This window comes from Oryx dammah, unplaced genomic scaffold (genome assembly GCF_014754425.2).
Source record: "Oryx dammah isolate SB20612 unplaced genomic scaffold, SCBI_Odam_1.1 HiC_scaffold_28, whole genome shotgun sequence".
Lineage (NCBI taxonomy): Eukaryota > Metazoa > Chordata > Mammalia > Artiodactyla > Bovidae > Oryx > Oryx dammah.
Genome location: NW_024070212.1, coordinates 113611298 through 113626685, shown reverse-complemented (window position 1 = coordinate 113626685; position 15388 = coordinate 113611298). Strand labels below are relative to the sequence as shown.

At 50.1% G+C, this 15388-nt stretch overlaps 1 protein-coding gene across 3 annotated transcripts in view; it reads left to right on the top strand.

Moving 5' to 3' along the window:
- IQCA1 (IQ motif containing with AAA domain 1) overlaps nt 1–15388 on the top strand; it is a 186156-nt gene that overhangs the window by 155772 nt on the left and 14996 nt on the right. For all 3 annotated transcript variants that reach the window (XM_040231828.1, XM_040231830.1, XM_040231829.1), the window contains one exon: nt 6185–6271. In XM_040231828.1, coding sequence (XP_040087762.1) covers nt 6185–6271 — 87 coding nt within the window. The remainder of the gene's footprint in view (nt 1–6184; nt 6272–15388) is intronic.

Here is a 15388-nt window from a genome sequence, read left to right as displayed (position 1 = left end):
ATAGCACCCTTTCAGAAAGAACTTCCACAGCTTCCAAGGGTCATTTGGGCAAATCTAATTAGTAATTCAAGCATGCCAAACACAAACTGGTTTTCGTCATTAAGCCATTATATGCCAGCCCAAGAGAATCTCATCCTGATGGCGGATGTTTGACAGCATTTCTTTGGAGAATGGCGAAGATAAAATCTATAAAATTCACATGGATGGGGGAGTGACTGTTGGCTAGACCTTTCCAGAACTTGAAAAAGCGCATGTTGAGTGAAGTGTATCTTTAGTCTGGAATTGATAATTCGATAGGACTGCAGAGCCCTCTACTGGCAATGGAAATAAACTATCCCGGTAACTTTGGAAAAGTTCCATTATGGATTAATTACATTTAATTGCCCATGACCTCCAACTATCTGTGGGTAATTTACATGACGCCTTTCCATTACTAAATGAAAATTAAAAGAGCAAAGGATACCATTTTTCATTAACAAACTGGCAAAGAGTTTTTTATTGTTAATACTTTGTTGAGAAGAGTGTGAAAAAAATTTGTGGCTGGAGGAGAGGGCCTCCAGGCTGACTACACGGGTGCGAGTGTGATGAGCCGGCAGGCAGATCCTTCGACCTAGTGGCTTCATGGACCCAAAAGGCCCATCTTAAGCCCTGTTTGGTTTAGTGAGAAGGCAGAAAACCATCCAGATGTTCAAAAAACAGGGACTAGATCCATAAGTGATTGAGCTTCTTAATTAAAAGGCTGTTGGTGAAATAAACTGCATACAGCATGAACAGGAATATAAAGTAGTGTGTGAAAAGCCATCTCGTGTTTGCAAGTACTGATGTCGCGAAAGGTCTGTGAAGATAGAGGACTGGAGAGTGGTTCTCAGCAAAGGGGGCCGAGGAGGCGTGTCTGAATGTATCGCTTCAGTTCAGTTCAGCCGCTCAGTCGTGTCCGACTCTTTGCGACCCCATGAACTGCAGCACGCCAGGCCTCCCTGTCCATCACCAACTCCCAGAGCTCACTCAAACTCATGTCCATCGAGTCAGTGATGCCATCCAGCCATCTCATCCTCTGTCGTCCCCTTCTCCTCCTGCCCCTAATCCCTCCCAGCATCAGGGTCTTTTCCAATGAGTCAACTCTTCACATGAGGTCACCGAAGTACTGGAGTTTCAGCTTTAGCATCATTCCTTCCAAAGAAATCCCAGGGCTGATCTCCTTTAGAATGTATATTCTGAAATTTTTACCAGTACTCCTTTTGTGTGGCAAGAAAGGACTGAATTTGCAGGGCGCATGTGTTTAAGGTGATGGCACTGGAGACATGCCCTGACTGGCGGGCACCCTGCCTGCACCCACAGTGGTCCTCCCCACTCCCAGTGGCTATACAGCAGAAAGGGTGTCTCCCCGTCAAGGTCACCCTCTCCTGGGCTTTACCTCCCCACCCGACGCTGTCTGCAAGCTCTGCCCTGCCCACGTTGCCTGTCTCTGTCCATGCATTCTTCAGCTGCCTGTCACGTGGCTTCCGTCCTCTCCACACCACTCGTGACCTCGTGGTTGCCAGACCCTCAGGCCAGCACTGCCTGCCATCGCCGGCTCCCTGCTGCCCTTCCCTGGGCTCTGAGACCGCTCCCTCTTCTGTGCCCCTTTGACCTCCCCAGGGTCCCCTTCCTTCTCTCCTCCATCAGCGTCTCCCTCCTGCAGACCCCACTCTGCGGCCCTGGGCTGGCCTCCCCGCCTCTCCCCATGCCCCTCACCCATTCCCACAACCCCACTGCAGCCTCAGAGCCCTTTGCAGCCCCACCTCCCTCCTGCCCGCTGCCCCCCAGACCCGCCAGTCCTTCTGCCTGGAGGTCCAGCTGCCCTCCAGCTCCTGTGGCCTAAACGGACCTCATCTTTCATCCCTCATCTGGTGCCCTGTTTGGATTCCTGGGCCCTCGTCCTCCTGACCTCCAGGCTTCCCAGCACTGGAAACTCCCCGCTTCCTCACCCCTCACCCAACCATCACCAGGTCTCCCTGCTGTAGTTCAGACGCTCAGTCATGTCCAGCTCTTTTCAACCCCATGGACCGCAGCACACCAGGCCTCCCTGTCCTTCACTATTTCCTGGAGTTTGCACAAACTCAAGTCCATCAAGTCGGTGATGCCATCCAACCATCTCGTCCTCTGTCGCCCCCTTCTCCTCTTGCCCTCAGTTGTTCCCAGCATCAGGGTCTTTTCCAGTAAGTCGGCTCTTCGCATCGGGTGGCCAAAGTATTGCAGCTTCGGCTTCAGCATCAGTCCTTGCAATGAGTAATCAGGGTTGATTTCCTTCAGGATGGACTGGTTTGATCTCCTTGCTGTCCATCAGGTCTGGAAGATCCTAAACGCCCTTCATACCCATTTCCTGCCCTCCCTCCACTCCTTTGCTCAAATCCCTCACCTCTTCTCCTCCAAAAGCCTCCTAACTTTCTCCCTGCCTCCAGCCTCACTTTCCAGCACAACCTCTGGGGGGAACCCCCACCCCTTTCCTGGGAGATAGCCACCAGCTGGTCATGCTTGTCACTCCACCAGAGGGATTTGTCGGTAACACACCAGGATCGAAGGTCACAACTCGAGTCCCTTATAGACTCCAAAGAGCTTCCAGGATAAGAGCAAGCTCCGTGGCAAGGCCAAGGCCTTTCTGACACCTTCCAGAATGACCTGAGCACCCCACGTGGGCACAGCCCCGCCCTGCACCCTGGCTCCTGCCCCTAGTGTGGCAGACACGTGCCCTCCTCCAGGCTCTGGGCCTTCTAGAGACCCTTGCAGATCCCATCTGCTTTAGCCCTCATTGGCCCCGCCCACATCTGCTTGCCGCCCTCATCCCCTTCCCCTTCTTTCTGTCGGAGGTGGTCCTTGCTGACACTCATTTTCCTTGGCCCACCCTGCCAGCCCCACCTCACCGTCCCCTCCCACCGGGGCACTCCTTGAAGTCAGAGACCCCAGCACCCGGCACAGTGCCCGGCACATCAGAGCTCCTCTGTCGATGTTTTATAAACGGAAAATGAGAGAATGGATTTCATTCTGCAGTGTTGTTCAGTCACTCAGTCATGTCTGACTCTTTGTGACCCCATGGATTGTAGCCTGCCGGGTTCTCCTGTCCATGGGATTCTCCAGGCAAGAATATTGGAGTGGGTTGTCCTTTCCTTCTCTAGGGGATCTTCCCGATCCAGGGGTCCAACCCAGGTCTCCCACATTGCAGGTAGATTCTTTACCATCTGAGCCACCAGGGAAGCCCTCATTCTACGTTCTGGACCCAAAATGATAGAAACTGCTTTCTGCCCCATGACAGCCATTCAACTATTTGAAAACAGTCCACTTGCTCCCTGGAGTCTTCTTTTCCCCAAGGAAAAGAGCCTCAGGTCTTTCCATTCTTCCTGGTGGGAGAGGCGTTTGGCCTGGCAGGGCCAGGGTTTCTGCGTCCTCCTTCTCTGCCCAGGACTGAACAAGGTCCCCGGGCATCCCCTGAACAGGCTAGCCACTGAGGAGGGTCAGAGAGATAGAGATTCACGCTCTGGAGAACAAGACAGACAGTGACGGTTTTTAAAGTCTTTCTTCCTATTAGAATGAAAGGTGATAGGAAAGGACACGGGCCAGGGGTAAGGAGATGCTGTGGAATAAGTATCTTGTCTCCATGGCAACGTGGCAGCTTGCTGCCTGGGTGATGGCATCGGCCTGGGCGTGTCAGACCAACCCAGGGATGCCTCCGGGTTCCACACATCCCCATGCTGGTGGAGGGGGTATGCATTACTGACTTCTCTGTCCACCTCAGCGACCTCATGTATAAAAGGGGAGTGAGGGTGAGACGCACCTGGCTTCACACCTGCCACGTGGTGAAGGAGCAGCAGCGGTGTCCCAGATCTCAAGGCAAGTTGCAAATGGCCGTTTCTTGTACTGTTGCAGTATCATCCAAGAACTTGCCTGGGAAATGTTTTATGTTCATTTGATAATCCCCGAGCCCTTCCAAACCACGTGGTCACCCAAGCCCCCCGCACAGCCCTGGGACCCCCAGAGCAGGTGACCGTCCTGAGGAAGGAAATCCTTCACAAGTGCATGTTAGAAACACAGGAAGTGTGGAATTCCCCCGCTGCTCGGAACGAGGGAACAGTTCCTCAGCGTTCATGTTCAGTGGAACATTGTGGCCACATTTTCAAAACAACTTTAGATAAGAGGCTGGCAGTAAGACTGCTGCTTTCAAAATTACCCCAAGCTAAAATGATGCCTGTGTCTCCAGCCCATCTACTCAGCTTACCTTATTAAAAACAGAAAGAGAATAGGAAAATGGGGATACTTGGTACTCACATCTACAATTCCCGTTAAGAACAGCTGGACTGAGAGAACACAGGCATGCAAAAAGAGCCAGGGAAAAGCCATTGTTTGCTGGACTGCAGCCTCCATGAGCACACGAGTTAGCCTGAGACAGGAGACAACTGTCTCTGCAAAAATTGTTTTGCCATTGGTTTCCGTTCTAAAGCGTAAGATTTTTTTAGGAGGGATTGCAGAGAATAAAAATTGTGCCTTTGTTATTACAAAGTATCCTGAGAAGCTGAAAACCTTTTATATCCAGTATCTCATTTTCTTATTTTCTTTGGGGGCTGGAAGTAGAGAAGCTTTTTACTTCAACTCCAAATAGCTTTGAGCAGAACAGTGGTTCCTTGGGGCCTGCCCCCGGGGCACTGGAGTGGGTCCCACTGACTGCAGTGGGCAGGTCAACTGGAGAGAAATCGGGGGTTCACGTCAGGAGCTGAGGGGATGGATGATGTGATGGGGTTGAAAGAGATTAGGAAGGGGGCAGACAGACTTGGTGATGGTTCCATGTGTCCGGTGAAGCCAGGGAGGGCGCCAGAGGGTCTGGCTCGAGGGAGTGACGGGAACTGAGGATGTCGTAGCCAGCACTGTGGCCTGGCATCCTGCTTCTACCGCCGTCTAGCTGCATGACCGTGGACGGGTCATGGAGCATTTTTGAGCCTCAGTTTTCCCCATCTGCAAACAGGGATGGTGATGATGTTACCTGCTCCGCAGAGCTGTAATGGATGTGAGTGAGTTATCACAGGTCCCGTCCTCTGAGTAGAGGAAGTGCTGGTCGGTGCTGGCCGTGACCTTGTGTGTGACAGAGGCAGTGTGCGACGCGTGTGGCCCGAGCCTGGCTCACTGCCTATTTTATATGCTTCCCATCAAGCTGCCTTGGGTACTGAGATTGAAACTTGGGGTTCCAGATTCCTAAGCTCTGTGGCTCGGGGTCTAAAACATAACACCGACCAGAGGGTGGTTGGCTGACACCATTTCCTCTCTGAACGTCCTGGCGTGTGTGGGACTGGACACAAGTCCCAGCCCTTGGCGAGACCGGCACCGGGATCAAGCAGAATCCACTTTTGTCTTTGAAGCTGCATAATCTGCTTCCCCTGGTACATAGTGCCGGGGGAAAACAGACCCAGCCAGTGTTCCCAGTGACTTTTCCATCATTTATTAAATGTCTGTCTTGGTTTAAAAATCACACCTGCTGCCTTAATGATGTTTAAAGATATATAAAAATAGGAGTACATAACACTGCATTCACTGTGACTGGAGATGGCTTTTATCTGGCACCATTTTGCACAAAGCACAAATTGTTGCAAAAATACCCGAACTCCGCTATCATGGGGGTGCTTTGAAGAGATTGTTAGTGTGTGGCAATTATTCACAGGCCCACGGTAAGTCCTAGCGCAGTCACGAAGCTCCGCTCACCCCGGGAGGGGCTCAGAGCCACCTTCCAAATGAAACCACGGCCACAAAGGCAGCAGGCCCACGGAGACGAACAAACAGCATCACGGGGGCCCTGGTGCTGAAACGGGCTTTTCTCAAAATGAGCAAACTTGAATCAGTGTGGGAGTAGGGCATAGGCTGTAATTAAACTCGTGGCCCAGTTCCCTTAATTTGCAGCAGAAAACTATTGGTTCATTTCAAGCCAAAGCGGGTGGACGGTCGGGGTCCTTGCAGCAGGACGTAGGGACCCCCAAGGCATCCTGACCACCAGCGCCCACATCCTGCAGCGAAGGAAGATGCAGGGCACGTGCACAGTGCAGCCTCTCGAGGCGCTGCTGTCCCGGGGGACCGTGCCAGGCCGTCCTGCTGTTCCCGGGGTGGGGGCGGGCGGTCAAGAGTGCACCCCAGAGGAAACGCCTTTACAGCCAACCGTTTCTCCTGGCAGGTGGCCCGCAAGCTCCAGCCCTCCGTGGTGTGGATCGGAGACACAGAGAAAACCTTCTACAAAAAAGTGCCCCACGCGGAAAGGAAGGTGAGGGCTTCCCGGTGGATTCTCCGTGGGGCCTTTTCTCTCCTCCCAAGGGGGCCCCGTCCCAGGGACCACCTCGATCTCTCAAGAAGGTCTTGCTTGTTCAAGGGAGGAAGGAAATGAGGGGCCGGCGCTCTCTGCCCTGAGTGCTTGTCGGTATCTGAAAGGATCCAGTGTCTGATTTTTACGAGGCATAATTTAGAAGAAAAATGAAAGAAAGGATGGAGAAGAGGGGAGGGGAGCCTTAAACCCAAACATAGGATTCACAGTAAGGAACAATCGCGAGAACTCTGCTCCGCCTCGGCAAATGGCACACACAGGAGTTATTATTAGGATTTCCTATTGTTCATCATAATAAATAGCCAAAGGCCTGAAATTTATGAACAAAGACGGTGCATAGACCCGCCAAGCACCCCCACGTTCAGGGTTCCCCTGGGAGCCCTCTGTCAATTGCTTCCTTCCGCCTTTTCTCTCCTTTCAATGGCTCCCCTCCCCCGCACTTCCCCCCACCCACCCCCAAATCACCAGCAAATTTCCCACAAGTTAAAAAAAAAGATTGCAGATACACATGATTGTTATTCCACATCAATTTGCACCAAAGCAAATAGTGGTTAACTGTGAATTTCTGATTAAATTCATAAGGATTTTAATCACTTTTGATCCTTATGTATTATACATCATTTTTAGCAGGTAGAGATGATTTGGGTAAAGAATGAAAGCTCAATTTTTTCTTCCCCAAATGAGCCTTGATTGCCCTGTCATTTTGGAAACTCTTAAGAGGACTCATTTATTATTTAATCCGGGAAGCTGGTAGGTAGCTCCCTCTGCTGGTGACATTGCTACATTAAAAAAAAAGTCCACACGCAGTAAAGCAACTAGACTCCAATAAAAATTAGGTTTTTTTTAAATAATAAAATTCTAAAAGTTCATGTAGATGTGAACTTGAAGGCAGTTACTACAGTAAATCTCAAGAGAGATGAAAGGCAGTGTTTAGTCCAAGGTATCACACACTTAATGTCATCGGAAGTTCAGTCTCTTTAATGGGCAAGGGACCTCTCGCTTGCATCAGCCTGGAAGATATGAGAATTCAGAAGTGTGTCCCGGGCCTTTACCTTAGTTGGCTGTGTGTCCCTGAGCAAATAAGTTAACCTCTCCGAGCCTCCACCCCCTTAGCTGGCTAAAGAGTTGCAGAGAGACCAGCCTCTGAGTTCACGAAGCCCCCCTCAAGTCCTCTCCCAGGACCCCCTCAAGCTGTCCGGCTATCACCAGCAATTACCTCTGTTCCCCTGTGCCCCTGTGTTGAGGGGCAATGAGAGGGATGAGCAAGCCCGTTTGAGAGCCAGAGGGCGGCGGGCTGGCAGGCTTTGAGGGAGTGCTGACCGCAGGGAATAAATGTGAGTCCTGGGTCCCCAAAGGTCCACAAGACCAGCTGGGCTGCCTGAACCAGCCCAGGCACAGACAGAGTTGCCACAGGTTGGTGGGGAGGCATGCAGACCCCTCTGGCCCTGCGGGGTCCCCAGCTCCAGTGCCGGAAGAGAGCCAGCCAGTGCCGGAAGAGAGCCAACCAGCAGAGAACCACCCTGCGAGCATCTTCCAGCCCCAAGTCCTGTACCTGCCCCCCAGGCAGCGGGGTTCCTGCTGCCTCCTGCCTCCAGGGCCAGCACCGGGTCGCTCTCCTCTGCTTTCCTCCCCGCCCCCAGCCTCTGACTTCTGTCCTTGCCCATGGGCTTGGGGCGGCTGTGAGCATTGGACAGTCAGGCTCTGAAGGTGACCACCGAACGCCAAGGGCGTTCACTGCATCCACAGACGAAAAGCTCCACGTTGCATCACCTGGCCGCCCAAGGACCCCAGCATCCTACCAGTTGGCCCAGCCTGCGTCCAAAGGCTCCTCACGTCCAAGGCGCTGAGACCTAGAGAAACATGTCCAGCTGCAGCGAAACCACCCCCCTGCCACTGCCACAGCCCAGAGTACTCCCGGCAGCAGCGCAGGGCATTCGAGGGCATTCCAGGAACACCCCTTGGGGAAACCTCTCACCCACAGTGACTAACTGCACCCTCGATGCCTCCACCACTGGGTCAAGGCCCTTTCGGAGGTACAGTGCGGAGGCTGGCCCAGTCCTAAGAGGTGACGGCTCCTGGTGGGGCGCAGGGACCCCGGGGGCTGCTGCAGCAGACAGCAGAGGTCCCGGGGGCAGGAAGCATAGGTCTGGAGCACTTAGTGGTCCTGAGGGGAAGGGAGGTGGCGTTCCCGTTTTGCATGTGCTCAGTCCTGTCCGACTCTCTGTGACCCCGTGGACCGCAGCCCGCCAGGCTCCTCGTCCATGGGATTCTCCAGGCAAGAACACTGGAGTGAGTTGCCATTTCCTCCTCCAGGGGATCTTCCTGATCCAGGGAATCGAGTCCACGTCTTTTGCATCTCCTGCACTGGCAGGCAGATTCTTTAGGAAGCCGTAAGCCAGAAAGGGTGCACCGTTGGTCTCTGGCAGCTCTGGGACTCAGACGCAGGCCCTTCTCCGCGCCTGGACGTGGCTCTGGCATCAGCACTGGCTTCCTGCTCTGCCCTCCAAGCTTTTGCTACCCCTTTGCCCACCCTCCTCAACCCCCGGGCTCCAGACCACGTCCTGAAGACTGCGTGTGGGGCCCTCTGGTCTCAGAGCCAACGGTGCTGGGCTCCAGAGCCCCCTGGCACCCCAGTTCTCCCCCCGACAATGTCCTCAGCGCCCAGCCCCCGGGCACCAGGTGGATGCTGGGTCTGCACCCCTCCCCTCCCCTCCCAGGAGGACGGCCGTCCTCTCCACGGCCCTCAGCTACCCCGTCAGTCAGTTGCCGGTGTGCAAGAGGGAGGCGGTACAGCGGGAGGCAGGACGAGACGCTGCTGCGCTTTCTGCTCCATTAGCCTCGTGGCTGCAGCGCGTGGGAGCCCTTCCTGCATCCCAGTCAGGCCTCCACGAGGGCTGGGTCGGGCCGGGCGGCTGCCATGGTTTGGTGGAGCTGACTGCAGGAAAGCACACGGGGACTGCCGCGTGGCGTCAGACACGAATTTGAACTCGCCCGCAGCAATAAGGTGGGCAGGCCTAGCAGGTCCCGCCGTAGGGGCGTCGGCCGCAAAGGCTGCCAGGGGTCAGTGTGGATGTTGGCCAGCGTGATGCGTGATGTGCGGGTCTCGTGTGTAATGGACGCAGCTCTGAACAGGAATGGGGTGGCCCGGGGGCAGGGAGCTGCTGGCTGAACAGACTCACCTTTCATTTCCATCCCCTCCTAAGGGGACTCACCGTCTGCAAAGATGTCACTCTGGAGCCAGCCCAGAATCAACATTTATTACCTAAACAGGCTGGTTAAGTGTGTACATCCCCGACATTGACAGGACACAGCAATATCATCTCCCGCTTCGGAATAGGCGGGACCGCACCACTCTCACAGTGGCCACCTTGTAAGTGCACCTCTGCCCACCCCCCACCCCCAGGGTGGCAGTCTCCAGTCCTACCAGGGTCCGGGGATCAGACTTCCTTCCAGTCTTTGGGCAGCTTCATGTTACCCCACACGCACCATAAGAAAGAAAGAAAGAAAGTAAAGTCGCTCAGTCATGTCCAACTCTTTGCAACCCCATGGACTGTAGCCCACCAGGCTTCTCCATCCATGGAATTTTCCAGGCATGAGTACTGGAGTGGGCTGCCATTTCCTTCTCGAGAGGATCCTGACCCAGGGGATTGAACCCAGGTCTCCCGCACTGCAGGCAGACGCTTTACCATCTGAGCCACCAGAGAATCTCCCAGCAAAACTTTGCACTGTTCTCCATCAAGCTTCTTAAAAGACCAGTCTATTCTCAACCATCCCCACTCATTCTTCCACCCGCTACTTCCACTTGATGTTCTCCAGCTCCATGGAAACTGCTCTCACAAAGTTTTTTGAAATCCATTTTGCCGGTGAGCCCCCATTTGTAAAAGTCTGTCCTCTCTTAGCCTCTATCGCCTTCCCTTCTCCTGGTCTCCTGAGCCCCCACCAACACTTTCTTCTTTCTCTCCTCCATGTGCATCTAAACACTCCATTAAATACGCAGATGCTCACTGAGGTTCTACCTCAAGCCCGTGGACCTTTTTTCCTTGCCCTCCTTGGGCACCATCTCGTAACTTAAAGAAATCACCACTTAGCCAACAGATGCTACATGCCATCCCCAGGCTGCAGCTCTTCCCTGAGGATTGGATGCTGACACCCGGCACCAACCAGAATCCCCCATGGGATGCCTCCACCAGAGTGCTGCCTGCACGGCCAGGGCCTGCCCAGCTCTCCTCCTCCATCGCCACCTCCATCACCCTGCTCCTCCTCCTGGTTTTCCAAAGGGTTACTTTTTTAGTATAACCACAGCTCATATCCAGATGACACCACTCTAATGTCAGAGAGTAAAGAACTAAAGAGCCTTTCGATAAGGGTCCAAGAGGAGAGTGAAAAAAGCTGGCTTAAAACTCAGCATTTAAAAAAACTTAAGATCATGGCATCCGGTCCCATTACTTCATGGCAAATAGAAGAGGAAAAAGTGGAAACTGTGACAGATTTTATCTTCTTGGTCTCCAAAATCACTGAGGACGATGACTGCAGCCATGAAATTAAAAGACACGTGCTCCTTGGAAGGAAAGCTATGACAAACCTAGACAGCGTGTTAAAAAGCAGACACTTCACTTTTCCAATCAAGGTCTGTGTAGTCAAAGCTATGGTTTTTCCAGTAGTCATGTATGGATGTAAGAGTTGGACCATAAAGAAGCGTGAGCACTAAGAACTGATGCTTTCAAATTGGGGTGCTGGAGAAAACTCTTGAGAGCCTTTGGATAGCAAGGAGATCAAGTCAGTCCTAAAGGAAATCAACCCTGAATATTCGTTGGAAGGACTGAAGCTGAATTTCCAATACTTTGGGCCACCTGATGCGAAGAGCCAACTCATTGAAAAAGACCTTGATGCTGGGAAAGATTGAAGGTTGGGGGAGAAAGGGGTGACAGAGGATGAGAGTGTTGGATGGCAACACTCAATGGACTGACTCGATGGACCTGAGTTTGAGTAAGCTCAGGGAGATGCCAAAGGACAGGGAAGCCCAGGGCCTGCAGTCCATGGGGTCTCAAAGAGTCAGACATGACTTAGGGACTGAACAGAACAAGATGGAGTTCTACCCTGAGCTTTTCATTTTTGCACACAGCCTGGCCCCCATGGGAAGTTCAGTAGCATAGTCAAGGCCCAACGGACATCTCTCCCATCCCAGGCAGCCTGGAGGCATGGATCTGAGCAACGGCAGGTTTCTGCAAAGGCCTAGGGTCAGGGTTAGGGTGCAGCCCCTTCAAGAGCAGGTTTCCATTCTGACACCCACTTCTGGGGTTTCAGGAATCCTTATTTCCGGTCATCCCTCTCTTGTGCTCTGCCCTCTCTTAAGCTCCCTGTTGTCCCCAGCCCCCACCCATGCTTCCTGGATGGAGTCCTGCGTGGCCATTGTTCCCTCCTGATGGAGCCTTGCCGGCTCTGGACTCCTGTGAGTACAGGAGGAAATGGTCGGAAGCTGCCCGGTGGTCTGGCTTCAGGCCCAGACTGTGGGATTTATTTTGCTGTAAAAATCCCATCTTGTTCTCTCTGTGAGTTACATTACAGAAAGTCTCTTCTCAACTGAATCTAACAACACAGAAAAAGGATTATACACCATGACCGAGTGGGACTTAGCCCAAGCTTAGCATCCAAAAGTCAATTAATGTAATACACTATATCATTAAAATAAAGAACAGGAACCACACCATCATCTCAACAGATGCAGAAAAAAAGCATTTGACAAAATCCAACACCCCTTCATGAGTTTAAAAAAAAAAAATAGAAAAGGAAACTTCCTCAGCCTGATAAAGAGCAACTACAAAAAATCCAGAGCTAACATCATCCTTAATGGTAAAAGACCGGATGTTTTTCCCTTAAGATCGCCTCTTTTCAGCTCAGTTCAGTCGTTCAGTCATGTCTGACTCTTTGTGACCCCATGGACTGCAGCATGCCAGGTTTCTATCCAACATTATATTGAAGGTTCTCACCAGGACAAGCTTCCCCCGTGGCTCAGTGGTAAAAAATCTGCCTGCAGTGCAGAAGATGCAGGAGATGTAGGTTCAATCCCTGGGTCAGGAGGATCCCCTGGAGGAGGAAATGGCAACCCGCTCCAGCATTCTTGCTGGGAAAATCCCATGGACAGAGGAGCCTGGGGTTGCAAAGAGGCACCAGGGCAGTCAGGGAAGAAAACTAAATGAAAAGCAAAGCATAATATTGAAAAGGAAGAAATAAAACTACATTTGCAGATGACATGATCTTGTATATACAAAACCCAAAGGAATTCACTAAAAGCAGTTTTAGAAACTAATAAAAACATTCATTGAGATTACAGAGTAGGATACAAGACCAATATTCAAAGTAACTGCTTTCTATACACTTACTGTGAAAAAATTAGTATTAAGAAAACAATTTCATTTATAATACCATCCAAAAAATAGGAAAAGACTTAACAAAAGAAGTGGAAGACTTCTACTCTGAAGACTACAAATCAAAATTGCTGAAAAAATAATGAAGACCTAGATAAGTAGGAGGATACATCATGTTCGTAGATCGAAAAACTTAATAATGTTAATATAGCGAGAATCCCCAGATTGATCTACAGATTTAACACAGTCCCATCAGGATTCCAGCTGGCTTATTTGCAAGAAATTGACAAGCTGATCTTGAAATCCATACGGAAATTCAAGGGACCCAGAACAGCCAAAGCAGTCTTGGAAAAGAACAGAATTGGAGGACTCTTCCCAGTTTGAAAATTTACCACAAACCTGCAGCAATCAGGACAGTGTGATGCTGGCCTCAGGAAAGACCTCTCGGTCAATGGAATAGAACTGAGTCCAGAAATAAACCCTCACATTTACAGTCAATTGATTTTTTTACAGTGGTGCCCAGGACAATTCAATGGAGAAAGAATAGCCTTTTCAACCAGTGCTGCTGGGACCATTGGATTGCCACCTGCAAAAGAATGAGGTTGGACCCCTACCTCACACAGTTAACCAATAATGCCTCATAGACCTAAAAGAAAGAGCTATGCCTATAAAACTCTTAGAAGAAAATGGAGACATGAATCTTCGTGACCTTGCATTAAGCAGTGGTGTCTTGGACATGACATCAAAAGCACAAGCAACAAAAGAAAGCTTAAACTGGACCTCATCAAAGCTAAAAAATTTTTGTTGTAAAGGAAATCATCAAGAAAGTGAAAAGAACTCAGAATATTGGCAAATCATTTATCTGACAAAGAATCTGTATCTAGAACATATAAATGACCCTTGCAACTCAACATTACAAAGACAAATAACCCCAATTTTTAAAAGGGCCAAAATCTGAATACACGTTTTTTTCAAACAAAGTATACAGATGGCCAGCACATGAAAAGATGTGAACATCATTAGCTCTCTGGGAGATACAAGTCAAAATCACAACGCAATACCACTATACCCATGAGGATAGCTAAATGAAAGGAACAAAATTAAGGAAAACAAACAATCACAAGTGTTGGCAAGAGTCTGGAAAAACTTAAGTCTTCTGCTCTCTGCCAGGATTGTAAAATGGTGCAAATACTTTGAAAAACAGTCTGGTATTTCTTTAAAAGGTTAAATGTAAGAGTAACCATATGACCTAGCAATTCAAAACGAAAACATTAGCACATATAAAATCCTATACACAAATGTTGATCGTGGCACAATTCAGAAGAGCCAAAAAGTAGAAATAACCCAAATGTCCATCAGCTGATGAGTGGATAAATAAAGTGTGGCATAGCCACGCAGTGGATATCATTTAGCAATTGAAATACTAAAGCATACCACAACATGGGTGAACCTCAGAAATGGCAAGCTAAATGAAAGAAGCCACACACACACACACACACACGTATTGAATGACTCTATTTATGAAATATCCAGAATATGCAAATCCGTAGAGAGAGAAAGAGAGAGTAGATTAGTGATTGCCTAGGATTGGAGAAGGAAGTTGGAGGAAAATGGGCAGTGACTACAAATGGGTGAGATCTTTCGGGAGCAAATATGAAAATGTTCTAAAATTAATTGTGATGATGGTTGCACAACTCTGTGAATATACTAAAAACCATTCAGTTGGACATTTTCTTTTTTTACTATTTTAATTTTATTGGAACCGTGTTTTGAATAGGTGGATTATATGGCATATGAATTATATGAATAGAGCTGATCTATACCTTATCAAACCAGTCAATCCTAAATGAAATCCTAAATGAAACCCTGAATACTCATTAGAATGACTGATGTTGAAGCTGAAGCTCCAGTACTTTGGCCACCCAATCTGAAGAGCTGATTCATTAGAAAACACCCTGATGCTGGGAAAGACTGAAGGTGGGAGGAGAAGGGGACGACAGAGGATGAGATGGTTGGATGGCATCACTGACTTAATGGACGTGAGTTTGAGCAAGCTCCGGGAGATGGTGAAGGACAGGGAAGCCTGGTGTGCTGCAGTCCATGGCGTGGCAAAGAGTCGGACACGACTGAGTGACTGAAAAACAACATACCATAATAATGATATAAATATAATAACATCAATTCAGTTCAGTCGCTCAGTCGTGTCTCTTTGTGACCCCATGAATCACAGTACACCAGGCCTCCCTGTCCATCACCAACTCCTGGAGTCCACCCAAACCCATGTCCATTGAGTTGGTGATGCCATCCAACCATCTCATCCTCTGTTGTCCTCTTCTCCTCCTGCCCTCAATCGTTCCCAGCATTGGGGTCTTCTCAAATGAGTCAGCTCTTCGCATCAGGGGCCAAAGGATTGGAGTTTCAGCTTTAGCATCAGTCCTTCCAATGAACACTCAGGACTGATCTCCTTTAGGATGGACTGGTTGGACCTCCTTGCAGTCCAAGGGACTCTCAAGAGTCTTCTCCAACACCACAGTTCAAAAGCATCAATTCTTCGGCACTCAGCTTTCTTTATAGTCCAACTCTCACATCCATACATGACCACTGGAAAAACCATAGCCTTGACTAGATGGACCTTTGTTGACAAAGTCATGTCTCTGCTTTTTAATATGCTATCTAGGTTGGGCATAACTTTTTT